This window comes from Sphaeramia orbicularis, chromosome 19, assembly GCF_902148855.1.
Source record: "Sphaeramia orbicularis chromosome 19, fSphaOr1.1, whole genome shotgun sequence".
Lineage (NCBI taxonomy): Eukaryota > Metazoa > Chordata > Actinopteri > Kurtiformes > Apogonidae > Sphaeramia > Sphaeramia orbicularis.
In genome coordinates this window covers 44,497,556-44,519,765 of record NC_043975.1, presented here as the reverse complement: position 1 = coordinate 44,519,765, position 22,210 = coordinate 44,497,556, and the positions used below count along the sequence as shown (strand labels likewise).

General features: G+C 37.8%; 1 protein-coding gene across 3 annotated transcripts; it reads left to right on the top strand.

Moving 5' to 3' along the window:
- Nucleotides 1–110: 110 nt before the first annotated feature.
- On the top strand, nucleotides 111–20,461 carry xrcc6 (X-ray repair complementing defective repair in Chinese hamster cells 6). Of its 3 annotated transcripts, none has more exons than XM_030121950.1 (13): nucleotides 111–178; nucleotides 2,490–2,598; nucleotides 2,936–3,048; nucleotides 3,876–4,017; nucleotides 5,885–6,136; nucleotides 7,050–7,236; nucleotides 10,433–10,619; nucleotides 10,778–10,946; nucleotides 12,651–12,812; nucleotides 15,515–15,644; nucleotides 18,745–18,845; nucleotides 18,959–19,075; nucleotides 20,031–20,461. In XM_030121950.1, exons 2-13 carry the CDS (start codon nucleotides 2,526–2,528, stop codon nucleotides 20,228–20,230), a joined length of 1,833 nt encoding a protein of 610 aa, XP_029977810.1. In that variant the 5' UTR covers nucleotides 111–178; nucleotides 2,490–2,525; the 3' UTR covers nucleotides 20,231–20,461. The 3 variants fall into 3 exon arrangements, with proteins under 3 accessions (XP_029977810.1, XP_029977811.1, XP_029977809.1); XM_030121951.1 differs by having other exon boundaries at nucleotides 116–178; nucleotides 2,500–2,598; nucleotides 2,939–3,048; XM_030121949.1 differs by having other exon boundaries at nucleotides 116–178; nucleotides 2,500–2,598.
- The last annotated feature ends 1,749 nt before the right edge of the window (nucleotides 20,462–22,210 follow it).

Genomic DNA, 22,210 nt, shown 5'->3' with positions numbered 1-22,210 from the left:
CCTCCTCCAAGTCAAGCCCACCTACGTCGCTGTGATTGGACAATAGCTTTGATTGGCGGGCACGTGTCCAATAGTAGATTGGACGTCCTTTTCTAACTTTCAGCGTGCGCGTTCACGCTACTGAAACGCGCCAGTCATTGAAACTAGTCCAGACGTGTGTCTAGGAAGAAGCCAAACGGTAAGTGAAGCTACTATAACAATTTGGGGTTTACTGTGGTCATTGTTGAACGGGTTTAATCCAAACAGGTAGTGTGAATCACAAGAGAAGCTTAGTTTCTAACAAGGTTTCTGCAATGCTACTAATGCGAACTATAGCTAAGCTAAGCTAGCTAGCAACAACTTGAACATTGTCTTGCAATAGCAGTAAAAGTTGACTGAACATTAATAAAACATGTGTTCACATGACTTCTTGTGCAGGTGTGCCATGCATTGCAATATGATATACAATGTAATCGTAATGTTTTGATGAATACATTTGTAATATGGCTGCTCCTTATATTCTGATCCTCAGAGGGACAGACCAGAGTCAGAATGAACCTGCAGTGAGTGGTAGAAGTGGTATTTAGTTGCATCATTTCCTTACAGTACTAACACCACACTGTAAAGCAGGGTGTCAAACTCATTTTAGTTCAGGGGCCACATACAGTCTCATATGATTTAAAGTGGGCCAGACCAATAAATAATAGAATAAGAACTTATAAATAATGTCAACTCCAAAGTTTTCTCTATGTTTTTGACTGAATAAAGTAAAATTCCATAATGAAAATGTGTACATCTACGAACTGTACTCGAACATAACATGAACAAATATGAATCTGGAAGTTCTTAAGAAAAATAAGTGCAATTTTAACAATATTGTGCCTCAGTTTATCATTTATACATATGCATTAAAACTTAAAGATCACAGTGGATCTACAAATACACGAAACATTTAGTAAAAGGCAGAATATTGGTACAATTCCACATACTTCTCTTAAGACATTTGAGGTTATTCATATTTTTTCAGGTTATTCATATTTTGCTTGTAAAAAGCTAGTCCTTAAATGTAAACATTTTTATGTAATTTTCCTTTTTTTTTGCAGTTTTAATTATTCATAGGTTATTTTGATAGTATTTTATTGGTCTGACCCACTTTAGGTTGAATTGACCTAAAATTATTTTAACATCCTTGATTGTTAATACCTTAAGTGTAATTTCTGCATTTCACAAATTCATCCTGGGGGCCAAATTGGACCCTTTGGCAGGCTGGTTTTGGCCCCCAGGCCGCATGTTTGACACCTGCGCTGTAAAGGCTCAATATGTAAAATATTACTCAAGTGAAAGTGTGTGTTCTCAGGAAAAAGTGCTTAAAATCAAAGGAGTCAGTGTTTACATGTTTGGATGGAGTAATATTACTTCATTTGTGTGATGCATGACACTGCTGTACGTTAAACTCATTTGTAATATTTATATTCTACAGGGCAGTAGGGTAAGATACAAGTTTGCATAATATTCTGCTAGGTTAAAAGAAAAAGCAACTTTTATATGAGTTCAGCAAAAGCAGGCCTGTTTTCAGCCTAATCCAAAACAAACACAACCCATAACAGAATGCAGACTCATACTGTTTATTACATACATTTACGTGAAAAGTAACTAAACCTCCAAATGTAGTGCAGTAAAATTATTTTCCTCTAAGATGGACTAGAGCACAGGTGTCAAACATGGGGCCCGGGGGCCAAATCCGGCCCGCCAAAGGGTCCAAGGACCTATCACAAGTAGGATGAATTTGTGAAATGCAAAAATGACACTGAAGATATTAACAATTAATGGTGTCAGTGTCATTTTAATTCAGGTTCCACATACAGACACATACAGTCTGATTAGATTTCAAGTGGGTCAGAACCAGTAAAATATTATAATAATAACCTATAAATAATGACAACCCCAAATTCTGTCTTTGCGTTTTTTTGGTGTAAAAAAGTAAAATGACATCAAAGTGTTTACATTACCAAACTATACTTTTACAAAAAATGTGAATAACCTGAACAGATATGAACAAACAGAAATGTCTTAAGAGAAGTTAATGCAATTTGACCAATATTCTGCCTGTTACTAAATGTTTTGTGCAATTGTAACGCACATGTGTATCTGATAAACTGATAAACCGAGGCAGAATATTGTTAAAATGTTAAAATTGCACTTGTTTTTCTTAAGACAATTAAAGTTGTTCATGTTATTCAGTTTTTTTAAGGAAACTTTGTAGATGTAAACCTGATCATACTATAATTTTACTTTTTTCACTGTTATTATTTCACTGGTCTGGCCCACTGGAGATCAAATTGGGCTGAATTTGGCCCCTGAACTGAAATGAGTTTGACACCCCTGGACCAGAGGACTATAAAGCTTCAGAAAATGTATTTCAAATTTGTATTGAAGGGCAGTATTGAGTCAAGGTGCTTAGTTACCTTCCATTACTGATCATTTCCACATGAACACCATCTAAAGAACAGATTTGTTCAGTCCTTTGGTAGGCTGAGTCAGTCCCAATGGCAGAGTGGAACGCTTACTACAGAAATGAGGATGATGAAGAGGAGCAAGAAGAAGGAGAGCAGTCTGGAGGTATGGTAAAAGCCCTACTATTACTACTACTGATGTACAGATATTTGTCATTCATCGTCAGTCCCTGTTTCCTTCTGATGATTTAAAACCTATTTTATTCTAAGGTACTTTAAATCAGAGTGACTCAATCATAATATCAGCCTGTGAAATTACACCATTGCAACAGTCTGTGATTTATGTGATATTTTGGATTCAGTGACACAGCACAGAGGGTACTGTGTTGGGACGTGTTTGTATTTTTTGTTCTACTTTATTATTATTATTATTATTATTATTATTATTATTATTATTATTATTATTATTATCATCATATGTACCATGCCTTTTCTTTTGTCAGGAGAGTACAAGGTCACAGGCAGAGACAGTTTGGTGTTTCTGGTTGACGCCTCTAAAGAAATGTTCATCAAAGAAGAAGATGGAAAACCCTCAAACTTCGACATGACCATGCAGGTGCGTATACCAGGGATCTTGTCTCCTTCCTATTGGTTTTTGTCTTGTGTTCTGTTTTTTTTGTCAATTACCTTCATCCTAAAGCAAGTATGATTCCTACAGAGGTCTGAGAAATATTCAGTTTATTGAAACTTAAGGTCATCAAGTGTTAGGGTATTCTAATGCCGCTTTTCCACTGCGTAGTACCGACTTGACTCGACTCAACTTGGCCTTTTTGCATTTCCATTACAAAAAAGGACCTGGAATCTGATACCTGGGACTAGTTTTTTGGTGTCACCTCCGCCAAGGTTCCAGGACTGGGGACCAGATACTAAAAGGTGACGTGTAAACACTGCAGACCACAGTCGTCTCTGTGACCCGCCATTTTACAAAAAACAGATGCAGAAGTTTACAGTAAATATAGCAGTACGTTAATCCATTTGAGGACAGCCTGTAAAACTACACCATGGTTTGTCAAGGAGGTTCAGACGTAAAAATTCATCATGAGCTTGACAAGACAACATGCAACGAGCAAGTTTATCAGCAACTATGAGCAGACAACATGGTAGTAACGCGCCGCATCGCTATGACGTCCAGGTACTGTAAAGTCGGTAGTATCCTGTAATGGAAACGGTCTCCAGGAATAGGACCTGGTACCAGAGTTGAGTCGAGCTGAGCCAGTTCCACATAGTGGAAATGTGGCATAAGTATACGTTATAATCCACTGAATGTGACATATAATATGTGTGTAGTCAGTGTGAAGAGTAGTCTACCTAGAGATTCACTGGAGGAAAATAATTGTCTGATCATTAATTACCAATTTGTTAATAATCAATCCTCTGCTGTAGGTTGTGCGCAGTGTGTACACCAGTAAGATCACCAGCAGCTACAGGGACTTGGTGGCTCTGGTCTTCTACGGCACAGAGCAAAGCAAGAACCCCAGGAACTCATTCAAACACGTCTACGTCTACCATGATCTGGATGAACCTGGTAAGATGAGTCCATCTGAGGTATGAGCACACATAAAATCTGATAGATGTATCTGAATTCAGTTTTATATGCATTGTATTTGAAGCCATGTGTTTTTCTTTTTTCTTTTCCAGTCCAATCCAATCCAACTTTATTTGTGGAGCACTTTAAACAACCACAGTGGACCAAAACGCTGTACAGAAAAATAAATAAAAACCAAAAATGACAGTATAAAATACAAGAATAGATTAAAAGACATAGAACTGTAAAAATAAAATAAAAAATAAATAAATAAACAAAAATACAGAAGAATAGATAAAACCTAAATAAAAGAATAAAATACAAGAATAGATTAAAACATAAAAAGTTGTAAAATTAAAAACAAATAAAAACAATAAACCAATACCAAATAAAACAATTTAATAAAAATAATACATTCAAACATCTCACGTGGTTTTCAAACGCCAAGGAGAAAAGATGGGTTTTATCTTTTCTTTTTTTATTTTACCTTTATTTAACCAGGAAGTCTCTTTGAAATTAGAAATCTGTTTTGCACAGGAGACCTGGCCAAGGTAGCAGCCACACAAAGTCCAAACTTAACATGTCTTTGTACCAGAGGATTTAATAGTTACATAAAAGTACCAGTGAAAGAATTTCACTGAATGAAATCAAAATAAAAACACCAGTTTTCAACAGGAAACCTAAATTCAAAACTATCATACATAAAACATAAGAATATAGGTCAAATCAGATTTGTTTTTCTATTTCATTAATGTTATTTGCTCTTTGTGTTGTCATGGATGATTTCTGGACACAATTTGAATGAAAACACAGAAATCACTGAATCAGGTTGAAAGAAAGAATATTTTTACATAATGCAAAAATATTGAGACAACAGACTGCACTTCTAGAGTCTGTTTACTGCGATAGTGTTTAAGCATTTGACAAAAGCACTAGGGCTGTGTATCGGCAAGAATCTGGTGATACGATACGCTATATCACGATATATCATAATACTGTTAAAAAAGCAATTTTTTGTTTGTTTTGCTTTTTTAAAATGATTGTTTCCTTGAAGAATTGAATTACACCAGAAGTCTGCACAAATACTAAACACATTTTTATTTGATCCCAACAGGATCTAATGCTGTATCACAAAATGTTCCTGTGTTCAAACTGAAATTTTGTTTTATAGACATTACAGTTTCAGATCCTGTTCAAATGTTCATATTCTATTAGTTCAGAACTAACATCAGAACAAAAATCATTTTTGTGCAATCCCAACGAAGGAACTAACATTATTTAATAAAAGAGTGTTAAATAATAATAAATAAAATATAAACAAAAAAGAAAAACAAAAATGAACCTCCGCAATATCTGCATTTGAATAAATACCTAAAAATATCAATACAGTACTTTTTGATATCGATAGAGTATTGTGAAATAAAATATCACAATATATTGCAGAACTGATATTTTCTTACACCCGTAAAAAACACTCGGCCAATAACACGTAAGGTCAATTGTTACATAAGTGGCCGACTTAACTTATTTTGTTTGTATGTTTTTCAGTTGGGGTATGTTGATCTCTACAGATGGGGTTTTAAAATGAGATCACTAACATTTCTTCAGTTTCCTTGTTAGTTCATAAGAGCAAAAGGTTTTATAAAAGAGGGATTGTAAATCATATTTGATGTTGTGCATTTGATCTTCCTGTCTGTTTAAGTTAAGGCTTTCATTGGAACATCTGAAAAACCCAAACTAACAGAAAACTACTCTGTTCTGTGTTAGAAAAAAAACCCAAAACTAAATAAAGCTAAATAATATTGAAAAATGACCATTTCCAAACTTTAGCTGTGCTGTTTACGCTGGTCTTCGCCTACGTTCTCAGGTGCAAAGCGGGTGCAGGAGGTGGACGAATTGCGAGGCAGTAAAGGTGCCCAGCTGGCAGCAAAGACGATGGGCAGTGGGGAGACGTCGCTGGGTGATGCTCTGTGGTGCTGCGCCAACCTGTACAGTGACATCAAACTACGTCTGTCACACAAGAGGCTCATGATCTTCACTTGTAGAGACGATCCACATGAAGGAGATAGTGTGAAAGACCGACAGGGGCGGACCAAAGCCAGTGACCTTAGAGACACCGGTAGGAAGACAACGTCAAAACTGGGAATTCTGTTAATGAAAGAAAGCTGCTGCTTCTGATAACTATATCTATAATAATAATGATAATAATAATTATATAGATATATAATATCTATATCAGGGCTCTCAAACTCATTCTCTTTCAGGTTCCACATTCAGCCCAATTTGATCTCCAGTGGGCCAGACCAGTAAAATAATAACATAATAACCTATAAATAATGACAACTCCAAATTTTTGTCTTTGTTTTAGTGCAACCCCCCCCTAAATTAAGTTATGAAAATACATACTTTTATGAACTATCCAAACAAAAAAGATGTGAATAACCTGAAAAAACTGAAGTTTCTTAAGAAAATAAGTGCAGTTTTAACAATATTCTGCCTCCACTTCTCATTTCTACATGTGCATTATGGATCAGATCTACAAAGACACTAAACACTGAGGAACAGGCAGAAAATAGTTCAAATTGTGCTGAATTTTCTTTAGAAATTTCAGGTTGTTCATATTTGTTCAGGTTATTCACATTTTATTGTTACAGGATAGTTTGTAAATGTTAATGTTTTTGTAATTTAATGTTATTTTTTGCACTAAAACAACGCAAATATTTGAAGTTGTCATTATTTATAGGCATAATGTAATATTTTTTTCACATCAAACCGTGAAGAAAATCTGGAGTCATTCTTTTTTGTCGGTTGTTCTGCTGTTATTATTTGACCGTAGATCATATTAGTCTGTATGTGGAACCTGAACTAAAATGAGTTCCACAGCCTTGACAGTGGAATTTTTACACTTTGTAAATTCATCCCAGGGGCCGGATTGGAACCTTTGGCGGGACACATTTTGCCCCTGGGACACATGTTTGAGACCCCTGATCTATATTCTCTGTATCCTTTGGTACATCTCCTTGCTCTTGCAGGTGTTATCATTAATTTAATGCACCTGATGAAACCAGGAGGCTTTGACGTCTCGCTCTACTTTCGTGACATCATAACTCCACCAGAGGATGAGAGTGATTTGGGGCTCCAGCTGGAGCCTTGTGCCAAACTAGAGGACCTTCAGAACAGGGTCCGGGCCAAGGAGAAGAAGAAGAGAGTCCTAAACAGGTACAGAAAGCTCACAGACCGTCACTTCAATCACAGCTGAACAGTATGACCAAACTTCTTAGCTTCTTATTCAGACACCAGGTGGATTCATAGTGGTTTTAAACTGTTCCATACACATACTGTTGGACCCAGGACCCAAATGTTCAACCCTCTCAATATACAGTAGTGTGCAAAAATATTAGAACACTTGTCAAATCTGAAGAAACTGGTGCTTCATTTTTTTTCCCCAGAGCCTGAATTTTACTTTTGTGCCATTACGAAAGGTAAAGGCAAAGGTACTGAGAATATTTCACTGACAAATTTATCAGTCTAGTCCTTTTTTTTTTTTTTTCTTTACATTTTACTCTAATACAGGGGTGTCCAAACTTTTTTTCAATAGGGCCAGATCTGATAATGTGGACATTGCCAGGGGCCAGTGGTCCCTTTGGACATTATTTAAACCGTAAAAATTACATATAAATGTGCTGTTCAACAACAATTTTATTTTCATTGTCACAATATCATTTTTTTAAATGGCAATGTAACCAAATCTAAGCCACTCAGGTGTGAACAAATTAAAAAAAAAAAAAAATTTCTGCCTTCCTTTCACATCTGGAGTCAGATAACATAGAACAAACTGTATGGAGTATCTTAAACTTCCAAGTTGATAAAAATCTTAACCCCACATTCATTTTAAACATGACTTATATGAGTAATCATTACTCATATATTACTCAGTAATGCACAGTCTGTTAACATTTCAGATGAAAACATATGACTCTTACTCTTGTCTTTCACAAAATCATTCAGAAAGTAATATTTTGTGTCACATCTACAAGTACATAACACCAGCAGTTATATGCAACTAACCTGGCAACTTGGTATCCTGCCCTGGTGGTGAATTCATTGAACTCCCAGGTTCACATGAAGAGTCACTGTTGTGAGTTTAAAGCAGCTTGAATTTGCTTCACTTTTTCGGAGCGCTCACTCCCTGCTAGCTTGTTGTATGTGTTAGCTTGTTTTGTCTGCTAGTGTCTCTTTACATTGAATTCCTTAAACAAGGCAACAGTCTCTTGACAAATTAGGCAAACACAATCACCTCGATTTTAAGTGAAAAAAAAAATTGTAATTCCCATCTCTCCTGGAAGCGGCGGCCCTCACTGTCAACTTCTATTTTTTTATTTACAGGCGCCATGGTTAGAAATTAGTGAGAAGGGTTCACGGCAAAGTCACAGAGCCCGATAGAGTTAGAGTGGTGCTGCCACCATGAGGCAAAAGGAGAAACTGCATTTTGAACCTTTTATGATTCATGTACTCAGTTCAACAGTCCAAGCGGGCCATAAATAATACATTCTAAAACCCAAGCTGTGGGCCATATAAAATCTGACCGCGGGTCGTGATTGGCCCCCGGGCCGGACTTTGGACATGCCTGCTCTAATATTTAGTGTGCCCCCCTTGGCAACAATCACAGCAGTGCATCTTTCTGGTATTGGGTCAATGTATTTTCTGAGAGTTTCAACCCCAATGTCATTCTCAGAAGCTCATTCCAGAGAGTTTCCTTAGATTAGTTTGTTTGTTGGATAAACATCTGGTCTTCAACTTTAACAGTCAGATGTTTGCTGTTGTAATTGCACATTGACAAGAGCAAAGCAATTGATTTCCTTAAACCGGACTTTAATTTGAACAGTAATCAAAACAGTGTGTTACTGAGCCTGTTTACATTCACACCAATACTCCCATCATTACCTTATTTCTGGAGTTATCAGATTATTATTGATCATGTAAACAGGATAATCTGATCGTCTTTATCCGATAACAGCGGTGATCTGATTAGGAGAAATTGGATTAATACACCTGGATTTCTCACCAATACTCCGATGTCTTCACATGTGTATACAGGTTCATCTGATTTATTTAATTTTTTTTTACATCGGCACGTGTAAAAAAAAAAAAAAAAAAATCTATATAAACAGAAGTTACGCAGCGACAACGTGAGCCTAAGGAAAAAGCTAAATAAACATGGCATGAAGCCACGAAAAGTCGGCAAAGACTGACTTCTGGGGTGAAAAGGAAACAAATGTCATACTACAACAAATGAAAACTCTGAACATCCTCCATCTGCATGACCAGAGGAAATACAGGACACTTTCCAAAAGTCATTCTTTAGAATGTCCCAGACAAGACCGGGTGGTTTGAAAATGACAGGAAGTGTACATCTTACGTCATAACGCATGTACGTACTCCGAAACAAATCAAATAATGGACTGAAACATGTAAATCAGGCTTTTTCCATTATCGCATTTCTGGAGTGACTGTAAATGTATCGCATCTGATTATGGTAATTATGGGATTACTCCCAGTTATCGGATTTTTATGTTCATGTAAAAGGAAAGAGAAAAGCCAACTTAAAGGAGAGCAGAGCACCAGACAACACTGAAGTCTTATCATAGATGGATCAAACATTTGCTGTATTGGTAGCAAGGTTATTATCGCTAACGAAAACCAACAAAATGATGAAAACGAGAATTGTAAAAACATTTTCATTAACTGAAATAAAAACTATAATTGAAAGAAAAAATGATAACCAACTAAAACTGTATTTTGTGCTTACAAAACTAACTAAGACAGATAAAAAATTATGGATAAAATTCCCTTCATTTTCATCTTTGTCAGTGTTGGATTGATTTGAAATTGATTTATTTCCCTCAAGCAATTTTAGCTGGTGGCACCATACGACCCTTAATGATCTGTCACTTCTCGTCACTTGTTGTTTAAAGTTGGTTTCTCGTCCCCACTCTACCTGGAAACATGGAGACTAAAGTTGGGAGAAAGCAGCAGAGTCCTGTCTGGGATTCATTTGAATATGACGGTGAAAAAGATAAAAGATATGAAAAAAACTAAACTAAAACTAAGCATTTAAAAAAAAAAAGAAAACTAATAAAAACTAGCAAACCTGCTCGAAAAACTAATTAAAACTAACTGAATTAGAGAAAAAAACAAATCTAAATAAAACTAAACTATAATGAAAAATCCAAAACTATTATAACCTTGATTGGTAGTGAATAACAGTATGTCCCAATAATCCAAGTAAGTCATTTCATTTTATTTCCCAGCTCTAACTTCAGTTTTCCAGTGCTGTCGTTTATCCCACCTCTTCCTTCTTTACTCCTTGTTCGGTCTCTGGTCCCTTCCACACTGTGCTCTCTGTCTTCTCCAGGTTGAACCTTTGTCTTGGTGAAGGCATAAATGTAGCAGTTGGAGTTTATTCAACCGCTGTTCCAGCACGGAAACCTCCACCCATTAAACTGTACAGGGAAACCAACGAACCGGTCCGCAGCAAAACCCGTGTCTTCCACACTCAGACCGGCAGCCTGCTGCTGCCCAGCGAGCTGAAGAAAGCCCAGGTAAACACTCTCCTAAAATCTTTTGGTAGTTTGTCTATCTGTATCTAGAATCACTGCCACATTTAGAGGTATTTACATGACTATCTTTTCCCACTCAGAATTACAGACAGGCAGTTGAAGGGCTAAGCTGAAGTCTTCTGCCTCTGTGTCCACTTTAGGTGTATGGGAAGAAGCAGATAGTAATGGAAACAGATGAAGTGGATTCCATCAAGAAGTTTGAGGATCCAGGAATGTTTCTGATAGGATTCAAACCCATGGAGAAGCTGAAACTGCACCACCACGTCCGGCCGGCTGTGTTTCTCTATCCTGAGGAGGACGACGTCAAAGGTAGCTCCATGTCTGCACATGTCTACCAGACCGATCATCACAGCCCCTTATTTTCACCTCAGACTTCTTTAATCACATTTTCACAGTGAATCCAGTACAGCTGTATCGTGTGTCCTTACTGTCGGTGGTTGGTACGAACCTGGCTCAAAGAATGTATCATAAAACCATGTAACTGTTTCCTTTAACAAAGAAAGGTGCTTTATTGAACTAAACCCAACTCAAAATGCATCATGTAGATCAGTGGTTCTCAACCTGTTTTCAGTGGACACCCCATCATGGGCCTCGAAAGCCCCAAAATAGTTTTTTGCAACGGGTGGGTAGGGGGGTGGGCTTATAGCCTCATCATTGTCCTCCTTGATACTGATACTTAGACAGACTAGCACTCCCGATTTCAGTGTCAGTGCCCCCCTCTCAGCTTTCTTGTTTCAACCCCCCCACCCCCACCACTGAGAAACACTGATGTAGATGCAGATATCAGTAATGTACTGCATGTCTGGGTAAGTGAGGTGCATTTGTGTGTGTGTGTGTGTGTGTGTGTGTGTGTGTGTGTGTGTGTGTGTGAGCCAAACAAAACAGAACAATACCAACATGTAGGCCATGAGCTCAGCAGTCTGTGACAGAGGGAGCACACCTGCTGGGGTGACCCTTTTATAATTGTAAGCCACACCCATAAAAGGTGTGGCCAAAGAACAGACGGCCCATGGTCATGCACTCCACGGACACTGGCAACTGGAGAGAGACAAAACATTAGTGAGGCTGTCCAGTTTGGACCCAGTCCAGTTGGTCCAGTTTGGACTCAGTCCAGTTGGTCCAGTTTGGACCCAGTCCAGTTCCTACTTGTAGGTGTTTCCATTGAACAGTGTTTGGTTCTGCTGTGTGGTTCTAGTCCAGTCCACATGTGTTCCTTGGGGTCCAGTCCTGTCTAGTTGTGTTCTGGTTCTGGTTGAAGGCAGATGTTTGCCTCAGTTGGATCAGAACCTCCTGGGTGTTTCCACTGTAGTGTGGGTTCATCTCCTGCTGTTGCATTGACTGTCTTCAACTGCAGAAGAAGGGAACACAGAACCGGACCAAGAAAAAGTCTGCATTTATGGACACGCACCATGGATTTATGGGAATTTCCCAGTGACCCGGGTACCGTTTACTGAACTGTGTGATGTTCTGGACCCTCTGGTGTCCCCAGACTGGTCCTGCCCTGGGGAAGCAGTTCCTCCACTAAAGCGTGTCTACTGGACAGAACCAACTAGAACCACCTGTTCTGAGTACAGGGTCATAGGGGAGACCATTGGACTGAGCAGAACCACCAGGACCACATGAACAGGACAAAACCACCGGGACCACATGAACAGGACAAAACCACCAGGACCACGTGGACAGGACAAATCAACTCCATGGGTTTACAGTTCACTTTTACACTATTCATCTAGATCCAAACAACTACAAAACCCCCTCAAGAGAGCGGAAAAACTTTTTTGCAATCTTTGACCGTTTTTGCAACATTTTGGTGTTTCTATTACCAGTTTTCTATTGTGCATTTCTGAGGGTAATGGAAACCCAGCTAGTGCTGAAGTAAAATGCTTCTTTATTTCTTCTTTTCTGGCCCTAAATGCCATCATTTTACTGGACAGTTTGGTGTTGAGTGTTTTCCAGCTCTGGACCAAAGACGAACTGAACCTGTGAACTTTACTGTCTCCGTTTTTACATCAGGTAGCTCCTGTTTGTTCTCAGCCTTGTTGAAGAGGTGCAGCGAGCGAAACATGTTCGCCTTGTGTCGTTTCACCGCCCGTCGTAACTACTCGCCTCGATTTGTCGCCCTGGTGCCCCAGGAGGAGGAGAGCGACGAGGGGAAAGGACAGATCACACCTGCAGGTAAGACACACCACTGGGCTCAGCTGAATGAAGACAAAACAGGTTAAAGCGGGTACACACATAAGGATTTTTTTACCTGTTCCAGACCCCACACATGAAGATAAAAAATCAGGCATTGAACAGTAGGGGTGTAAGAAAATATCGGTTCTGTAATATATCGCGATATTTCATTTTACAATACTGTATCGATATTAAAACAGACTGTATCGATATTTTTAAGTATTTATTCCAATGCAGATATTGTGGAGGTTAATTTTTTTTGTTTTGTTTTTCTTTTTTGTTTATATTTTATTTATTATTATTTAACACTGTTTTATTAAATAATGGTTATTTGAAGCATCCTAAAAGCACTTTTTACTGTCTGAGAGGCACATATTAGTTCCTTTGTTGGGATTGAACTAAAATAATGTCCTGATGTTAGTTCTGAATTAATAGAATATGAACATTTGAACAGGGTCTGAAACTGTAATGTCTGTTAAACAGAATTTCAGTTTGAACACAGAAACATTTTGTGATATAACATTAGATCCTGTTGGGATCGAATAAAAATATATTTAGTATTTGTGCACATTTCTGGTGTAATTCACTTCTTCCAGGAAATAATCTTAAAATAAAAAGAAACAAACAAAAAATTGCTTTTTTAACAGTATCATGATGTATCGTGATATAACGTATCGTGCTCCTAGTATTGGGATTTGTATCGTATTGCCAGATTCTTGCCGATACACAGCCCTATTGAACAGTTTGGATGGTACTGTGTGTTGTGCTCCGATCACCTCAACTCAACACAACACACACATAACGATTCCATCCCACCACCGATCTAGATTCTAGTCCTCCAAGACAGAAATCTCACATGATCAACGAAACAAAGAAGAAGAAACATGGCAACAACCAGAAAACACAACACACAACATGGAAGAGGACATGTGAGAGGAGGGAATGATGGTGTTCTTGAGACTGTTTTTGACAGAAAAATCCTGAATTTCTGAGGTTCACCGAACTTTCTGTTTCAGGTCAGCCATGTTTTTTTTAATTTACCCCTGCTTCCTTGTTCCTCAGTCAGCTCGCTTCTTGATTGGCTACATTCCATTCTGGTCACAATTCACAGAGTCGTGCCTCGGGAGTCATCACACATGAAGATATCTGGTCGGACGATGGTCGGCCCCCGTTTCAGAGCCATTTATCGGGACAAATTCACTCTTAACTCACCTCAGACCACAGGATCATGTCATAGGATAATCTGATAAGACACAAGATAATGTGGCATTTACCGTTCTTAGTCGGGAAGTAGAGCTGCACAATGTATTGTTTGAGCATCGAAATTGTGATGTACTTGTGCGCAATAGTCCCATTGCAGGTCCTGCAATATAGGAGGTAAATAAACTCAACGTGTTCTCATCTAATTTCAAGGGTACCTGACACACACTGCACACAGCCATCCACCAATCACAATCGTACTTAATCAGTTTGGAGTGAGTCACTGCTAACAATATTGAAAAATGAGCAACGAACAAGAGAAAATCACCGAAAATGAAGACTTGATGCTGAAAAGAAAAGCAACGTCAGTTATCTGGAATTATTTCAGCTACAGAAGGATGAAACTGAAACGTGTTTCTGTGTCGACACAACCAGAGGAAACACAACTAATTAGTCTGATCATTTACGCCGGCACCACACAGATATTATGTCCTCCTGAGTATTTTTTCATATCGCAATATGTATCACAGGTTGGGATGTAACGATTACCGGTATAACGATAAACCACAGTAAAATTGCAGACGGTTAGTATTACCATTTAAATTCTAATTATCATGATAATCGTGTTTGATTCCAGCACTTTTAGGTGAAAAACCCTATGTAAAGCTATGCTTTTATGTCAAATATTTGAGTATAGTTTTAATGTATTACAATTTTAATTGTATATACCTAATATTTTGAACCAATATTCACTTTTAAAGTCTTTGAAAAGGTTCATTAAGCATCTGTGCGTTATTTATGCAATAAAGTATATACATTTTTCAAATCGGATTTTATATATTTTTTGTGTTTTCTGTCCTTTTGTGTTTATATAGTAGGTTAAAGTGAAAAAGTAATAGACAGATGATATAGATGAAGTTTTGCTGAAAAAAAGATACCAAACATGGGTATCGTAAACATTTGTTTATATAGTATATAAAGGCAAAATCAAAAGGACTGAAAAATGGACAAAATAGGCTCAGACCACTAAGGGTTAATATTAGAATGTTTCTGCAACAGAAGGTACATTGTGCCTATTATTTGTTTTTTTTTGTTTGTTTTTATTTTTTTCAAAATACAACTTGGTTAAATTATTTCAGTGTGTGTATCAGTACTTTTTGAACATTTTGAGCACAATTTCAACAATACTGCGATAATAATGATAACCGTGATAATTTTAGTCACAGTAACCGTGATATGAAATTTTCATATCGTTACATCCCTAATGGCAGGGTTAAAAAAAATCACAATGTCATTTTTTTTCCAATATGGTGCAGCCCTATGGAGAAGGGGGGAAATCGGGTCAAAAACAGCCCGATTATCTTTAAGTGTGTACCCCGCTTAAGTCTAACTTCTTCCACAAACAAACCACATCACTGGTACTAGAGTGTTTCCTTGTCATCATTTGGTTTACGGCACAGTGCTGTAGTTTGATGTGAATCCATTATTTTTCACCACATCAGGTTTCAACGTCATCTATCTGCCGTTTGCTGATGACATAAGGACTCTGGATGCCCCTCAGCTGCCATGTGCCTCACAAGAACAAGTGGACAAGATGAAGCAGATTGTGACAAAACTACGCTTCAAATACAGGTACTGTGACACGAAGATGGTCAATGATAAACTAATGTAGAGGTGAAGATTTTTTTTTTTGCTGAATTCAAGATTTTTTTTTTTTTTTTTTTGCTTAATTCAAGATATTTTTTTTTGCTGAATTCAATTTTTTTTTTTTTTTTGCTTTAACTCAAGATTTTTTTTTGCTTAATTCAAGAATTTTTTTTGCTTAATTTAAGATTTTTTGGCTTAATTCAAGATTTTTTGCTAAATTCAAGAATTTTTGCTTAATTCAAGATTTTTTTGCTTCAAGATTTTTTTTGCTTAATTCAAGATTTTTCTTGCTAAATTCAAAATTTTTTTGCTTAATTCAAGATTGTTTTTGCTTAATTCAAGATTTTTTTGCTTAATTCAAGATTTTTTTTTTTGCTTAATTCAAGATTTTTTTACTTAATTCAAGATTTTCACTGAATTCAAGATTTTTTTTGCTTAATTCAACATTTTTTGTTAAATTCAAGTTTTTTTTTCTTAATTCAAGATTTTTTTTCTTAATTCAAGAATTTTTTGCGTAATTCAAGGTTTTTTGCTTAATTCAAGCCAAAAAATCTACAAATGGAACAAGTGAAAATTATCCTGTTCAGATTTGTTGAAATCAGATTTTCCAGATCTATTGTCTGTAAATCAGTTCTTATATCTCCCTGAAAAGTTCCTCTTTAGGTGATTCTGTCTGATTTTAAGTGTGATGAGATATTTGGACTAGAAATGAGAAAAATACACTTGGTATTATTGTTACGACTGCTTTGACCCATTTGGATCCACATGTTCTACATGTGGTCGTTTTTATGCTGTTGTGTATTCGTGCATGTTGTACTGCATTTATCCAGCAGCCACTGCCAAAGTGTTTTGGACATACACTGCAAAAAATCTACGTCTTACCAAGTGTATTTTTCCTCATTTCCAGTCAAAATATCTCATCATACTTAAAATAAGACATGAATTAAGAAAAAAAAATCATGAATTAAACAAAAAAAAAATCTTGAATTAAGCAAAAAAAAATCTTGAATTAAGCAAAAAAAAATCTGCCAATGGAACAAGTGAAAATCTTGGTTAGATTTGTTGAAATCAGATTTTCCAGCTCTGTTGTCTATAAATCAGTTCTTATATCTCACTGAAAAGTTCCTCTGTAGGTGATTCTGTCTGATTTTAAGTGGGATGAGATATTTGGACTAGAAATGAGATCAGAGTTAGATTTTTTCCAGTGCATGATGCCGTTGTGCTATACATGTCTCTTTTACGCCCGCTGGAATATTTACACATCCTGGGTTTTGTTTTGTTTTTTGTTTTTTCTACACACCCTGTTCCTCCTTTTGTGCCTAATGCCCCGTTTCCACTGCGTGGTATCGGCTCGACTCGACTTGACTCGGCCTTTTTGCGTTTCCATTACAAAAAAGGACCTGGAATCTGGTACCCGGTACTAGTTTTTTGGTACCACCTCCGCCAAGGTTCCAGGACTGCGGACCAGATACTAAAACGTGACATGTAAACACTGCAGACCACAGACTGGTCAGAGAGTCGTCTCTGTGACCCGCCGTTTTACAAAAAGCAGATGCAGAAGTGGACAGTAAATGTAGCGGTACATTAATCCACATAACAGCACAAACCTACACCGTGGTCGGTCGAGCAGATTCAGTCTTTGGTGGCCAGTGTAAAAATTCAGACAAGACAACACGCAACGAGCGAGTTTATCAGCAACTCTCTGAACAGACGACAGAAGTAACACGCCACATCGCTATGACGTCCAGGTACTGGAAAGTCGGTAGTATCTTGTAATGGAAACGGTCTCCAGGAATACCGAGTCGAGCCAAGCTAAGTTGAGCTGGTTCCACGTAGTGGAAACATGGCATAATACTCTGTCCTGACCAGGCCTTTACTTCAGCCACCTTCAGATGCAGCTTCTTTGGTTTCTTGTGAGCCTCTGAAAATTGAGAGATTGAACTTCAAATGGCTGTAATTCCTAAAGAATGAGTGCAATATTTTTTTTTTTTATCAAACCTCTTGAATTACAGCTGAATGTCGGCACTTCCATAGCATATAGACTGTTTCAGACACAAGTACAGAGGAACAGTTACCATTAGTGACACCGTCCAAATCCTCGTGGACCTGATATGAGTAGAAATCAGCACTTAGTCAAAGAAACAGTTAGGAGTTGTTGTTGTTTTGTGTCTTTGTCTAAGGCAGGGGTGTCAAACATGCGTCCCGGGGACCAAATGCAAAAGGTTCCAATCCGACCCGTGGGAGGAAATAGCAAAATGCAAAAATTCCACAGTCGTGGAACTCATGTGGAACTGTGGAACTCATTTTAGTTCAGGGTCCACATACAGACCAATATGATCTACAGTCAAATAATAACAGCAGAATAACCGACAAAAAAGAATGACTCCAGATTTTCTTCTCGGTTTGACGTGAATAAACTAATATTACATTATGCCGATAAATAATGACAACTTCAAATTTTTGTCATTGTTTTTAGTGCAAAAAAAAACCCCATTAAATTATGAAAATATTTAAATTTACAAACTATCCTGTAACAATAGAATGTGAATAACCTGAACAAATATGAACAACCTGAAATGTCTAAAGAAAATTCAGCACAATTTGAACTATTTTCTGCCTGTTCCTCAGTGTTTAGTGTCTTTGTAGATCTGATCCATAATCCACATGTAGAAATGATAAGTTGAGGCAGAATATTGTTAAAATTGCACTGATTTTTCTGAAGAAATTTCCGTTTTTTCAGGTTATTCACATCTCTTTTGTTTGCATAGTTTATAAAAGTAAGTATTTTCATAATTTAATGGGGTTTTTCGCACTAAAACAAAGACAAAAAAATTTGCAGTTGTCATTATTTATGTTATTCTGTTATTATTTTACTGGTTCGACCCACTGGAGATCAAATCGGGCTGAATGTGGAACCTGAAAGAACATGAGTTTGAGAGCCCTGAGTTAGAGTTTGTCACACCGTCCAAATCCTCATGGACCTGATATGTGTAGAAATCAGCACTTAGTCAAAGAAACAGGAGTTGTTGTTTTGTGTCTTGTCTAAGGGGTTTCAGGTATTTTTTTTTTTTTTATGTTAATGCAGGAGTGACGCCTTTGAGAATCCAGCCATCCAGCAGCATTTCAGGAACCTGGAGGCTTTGGCTCTGGACATGGTGGCGCCAGAGGACATAGAAGACCTTATCAGTAAGATGCACACACATCCATTCAGGATCACCTTTCCTCTAATGGCTGATACTCCTGAAACTCTGCACCATTCTCTGCTGCTTAAAACCTCCTGTCTTTGTCCTGTGTCTCAGTGCCCAAAGTGGACCAGATCGACACTCGTCTGGGTCCTCTAGTCCAGGAGTTTAAAGATCTGGTCTACCCGGCCAACTACAACCCAGAGACCAAGCCGGCCGCCAAACGCAAAACAGGTCGGAACCAAAATGACACAGTGTTTTCAGTCACTCTGTAGTAGGGATGCACCGATACCACTGTTTTCCAGACCGAGTACAAGTATTTCCATTTGAGTACTTGCCGATACTGGGTACCATGGTTCTAATAGTTTGGATTTTTCATTATAGTTTAGTTTTATTTAGTTTTGACTTTTTTTTCTCTAATTCAGTTAGTTCTAATTCATTTTTAAAGCAGGTTTGCTAGTTTTTATTAGTTTTCATTTTTTTCTAAATGCTTAGTTTTAGTTTAGTTTTAGTATTAGTGTTAGTTTTGTCGTGTCTTTTCTCTTCTTCTCCATCGTATTCAAATAAATCCCAGACAGGACTCTGCTGCTTTCTCCCAACTTTAGTCTCCATGTTTCCAGGTAGAGTGGGGACCAGAAGACGACTGGAAACCGCAAGTGACCAGAAGTGACGGACCGTTTAATATCATATGGTGCCACTAGATAAAATTGCTCGAGCGAAATAAATCGATTTCGTATCAATCCGACATTGACAAAGACGAAAACAAAGGGAATTTTATCCATAATATTTATATGTTTTAGTTAGTTTTGTAAACACACAATACAGTTTCAGTTAGTCATCGTTTTTTCTTTTAATTATAGTTTTTATTAATTTCAGTTAACGAAAATGTTTTTCAATTCTAGTTTTATTTGAATACGACGGAGAAGAAGAGAAATGATACGACAAAACTAAAATTAATACTAAAACAAAAGTAAAACTAAGCACTTAGAAAAAACGAAAACTAATAAAAACTAGGAAACCTGCTCTAAAAACGAATCAAAACTAACTGAATTAGAGAAAAAAAATCCAAAACTAAATAAAACTAAACTGTAATGAAATATCCAAAACTACTAGAACCTTGTAACACACACACACACTCTGCTCCAACACTGCCTCTGATTTCATGTTGTTTCTCCGCTTTAACTCACAGCTGATAATGGAGGCGGAGCTGAGAAGAAGCCTAAGGTGGAGTTACCAGAGGACGAGCTTCGAGCGCACGTGCAGAACAGCACCCTGGGAAAGCTGACCGTGCCCGTGCTGAAGGACGCCTGTAAGAAGTTTGGAGTTCGCACCACTGGAACCAAGAAGCAGGAGCTGATCGACGCTCTGATCGCTCAGCTGTCGTCATGAGGAGGCCACACCCACAAACGCCCAGGTCTGATTCCAGTGGACGTTCGGTTCAAGGTGGAGACGTTTGGGTCCGTTTAGTGTCATGTTTGTTCACAACTCAAAACATCCTGTTGTTGTCTGGTTGAAGGCAATTTGAATGAATATAATTGGAAGGTATTTCACTAAATTCATGCTTTGAAAGGTACTCGCACTGAAAATACCACTTTTAAATACGTTTGCATAAATAAATAAATAAATAAAACGTTAACAGCATTTGCAGCTTGTTTTCTTTTCACCTCACTTAAGCATTTGCTCTGGAAGGTTTCATCAGATTAAGATCCTTTATTTTCAGTATATTGGACATTTTACCACATTCAACTTCTGCTTTTAACCCGTCTTCCATTGTCCCAGATCCATACCGTACCGTCTTCTTCTGATCCAGGTCACAGGGTCAGCAGCCTCAGCAGAGGAGCCCAGACAGCCCTCTGCCCAGACACATCCACCAGCTCCAGGCTGTTGTGCCGAATTCTACTCCCTGCTGAAAACTGCATCGCACAACAGCTGCCGAAAACAGCTCCCCCTTCCTAAGTTAGCCGTGAAGAGGACAAAGTGCATTAAATTCACCCTGTCACACCAGAATAACTCCAAATGTGAGCTGCTAACGTTATTTCACTCCTGCAGCTTCGCACGCTTATTGTAATGGGGGGTGCAGTTTTCGGCAATATCCGCTTTTATTGTTGCATATTTTGTGTGTTGTGTATCTAAGATATAACTTCAGAAAGTTTTATATACCTTACAGTTTGCACATTCTTTAATATTAACCCTTTCATGCATGATGTCCACATTTATGGACACATAGTTTCGGCTCACTTTCCAAAGGGTTTTAAAGGCAATATTCTCCAAACCACATGGGGGCAGTGTCTGTAGACCTGAAGTAATACAGTGGAAAAAAAGGATCATCCTAAAGGGCTCTATGCACTGACACACTGATTAATCCAGGTGTGTCTAATTGATCAGCAGTCACAACAAGTAGCAGACACACCTGGATTAATCATTGTGTCCAATACGGAAAGACAGGAAATAAAGGACCCACCTGAAGTTCAGGAAGTAGTGGGGCTGTGCATAGAGTCCATTGTAGAATTTAAACTGCTCTGTCATCTCATAACATTAACCTCCTAAGTCCCAGCTATGGGTTTTCACAGCTTTAAAACAAAACAAGAAAAAACTGTCCATCACAAAGGACCTTCCTAAAAATGTTAAAAAATGCATCTGAAAAAACTTTTGCATGGTGATGTTTCAAACAAAGGCAGTTTATTTATTTATTTTTTAAAGCCATAACTTGTGTTTTCTGGGTCTCAGGAGGTTAAATATTGTCTTAAGAAAACTTTTTTTTTTCCCAATTCAAAATGTATTTCAACTTTAGCCAAATTTTGAGAAATAAAATCTATAAAAAAAAAAAAAATCTAGGTACGTTTTTTCATAATTAATACATGAAAGGGTTAAACAGATAAATAAAACATAACTGCAATATCTTACAATCAGTGGCGATTTCTCATAGACTGCAAGGGAAGCCCGGCTTCCCCTAAAATTACTCAAATGGTTAAATATGTTCGGTTGTGTTGACATTTTATTGACTACAAATGTGTTAGAACACGTTCATCTCACAGATGAGTTCGTTCAGAATCAGCTTTATCACAAATCAGCAGACTCGATGTTGTTCACTTCTCCTCCATTCCCGTGTCTCTGTTTTGTCCTCCATCTCTGCTCAGTGCATTTGTCCGTAGACTGTCCGTCTCTGGGCTTCAATGGGACTGAGTGGAACAGTTTTTTTCACTGCCTCAAAACTGGACGGTAATTGGATAAATGCTACGATGTTGTCCCGCCCCCGGACGCTGGGTGTCTCTGGGGGTGAATGGAGCTGTGGGCGGAGCTCGGCCAGGCCGGACGCCAGAATCCCACGTGCTGATTGGAGGATCGGTCGAAAGGCTGAATCCCGTTTGA

Coding starts and splice junctions, on each gene's coding strand:
- xrcc6 (XM_030121950.1), top strand. CDS start 2,526: ATGGCAGAGTGGAACGCTTACTACAGAAATGAGGATGATGAAGAGGAG. Junction 3,049..3,875: donor ACTTCGACATGACCATGCAG/GTGCGTATACCA, acceptor CCTCTGCTGTAG/GTTGTGCGCAGTGTGTACAC. Junction 18,846..18,958: donor GGACATAGAAGACCTTATCA/GTAAGATGCACA, acceptor CCTGTGTCTCAG/TGCCCAAAGTGGACCAGATC.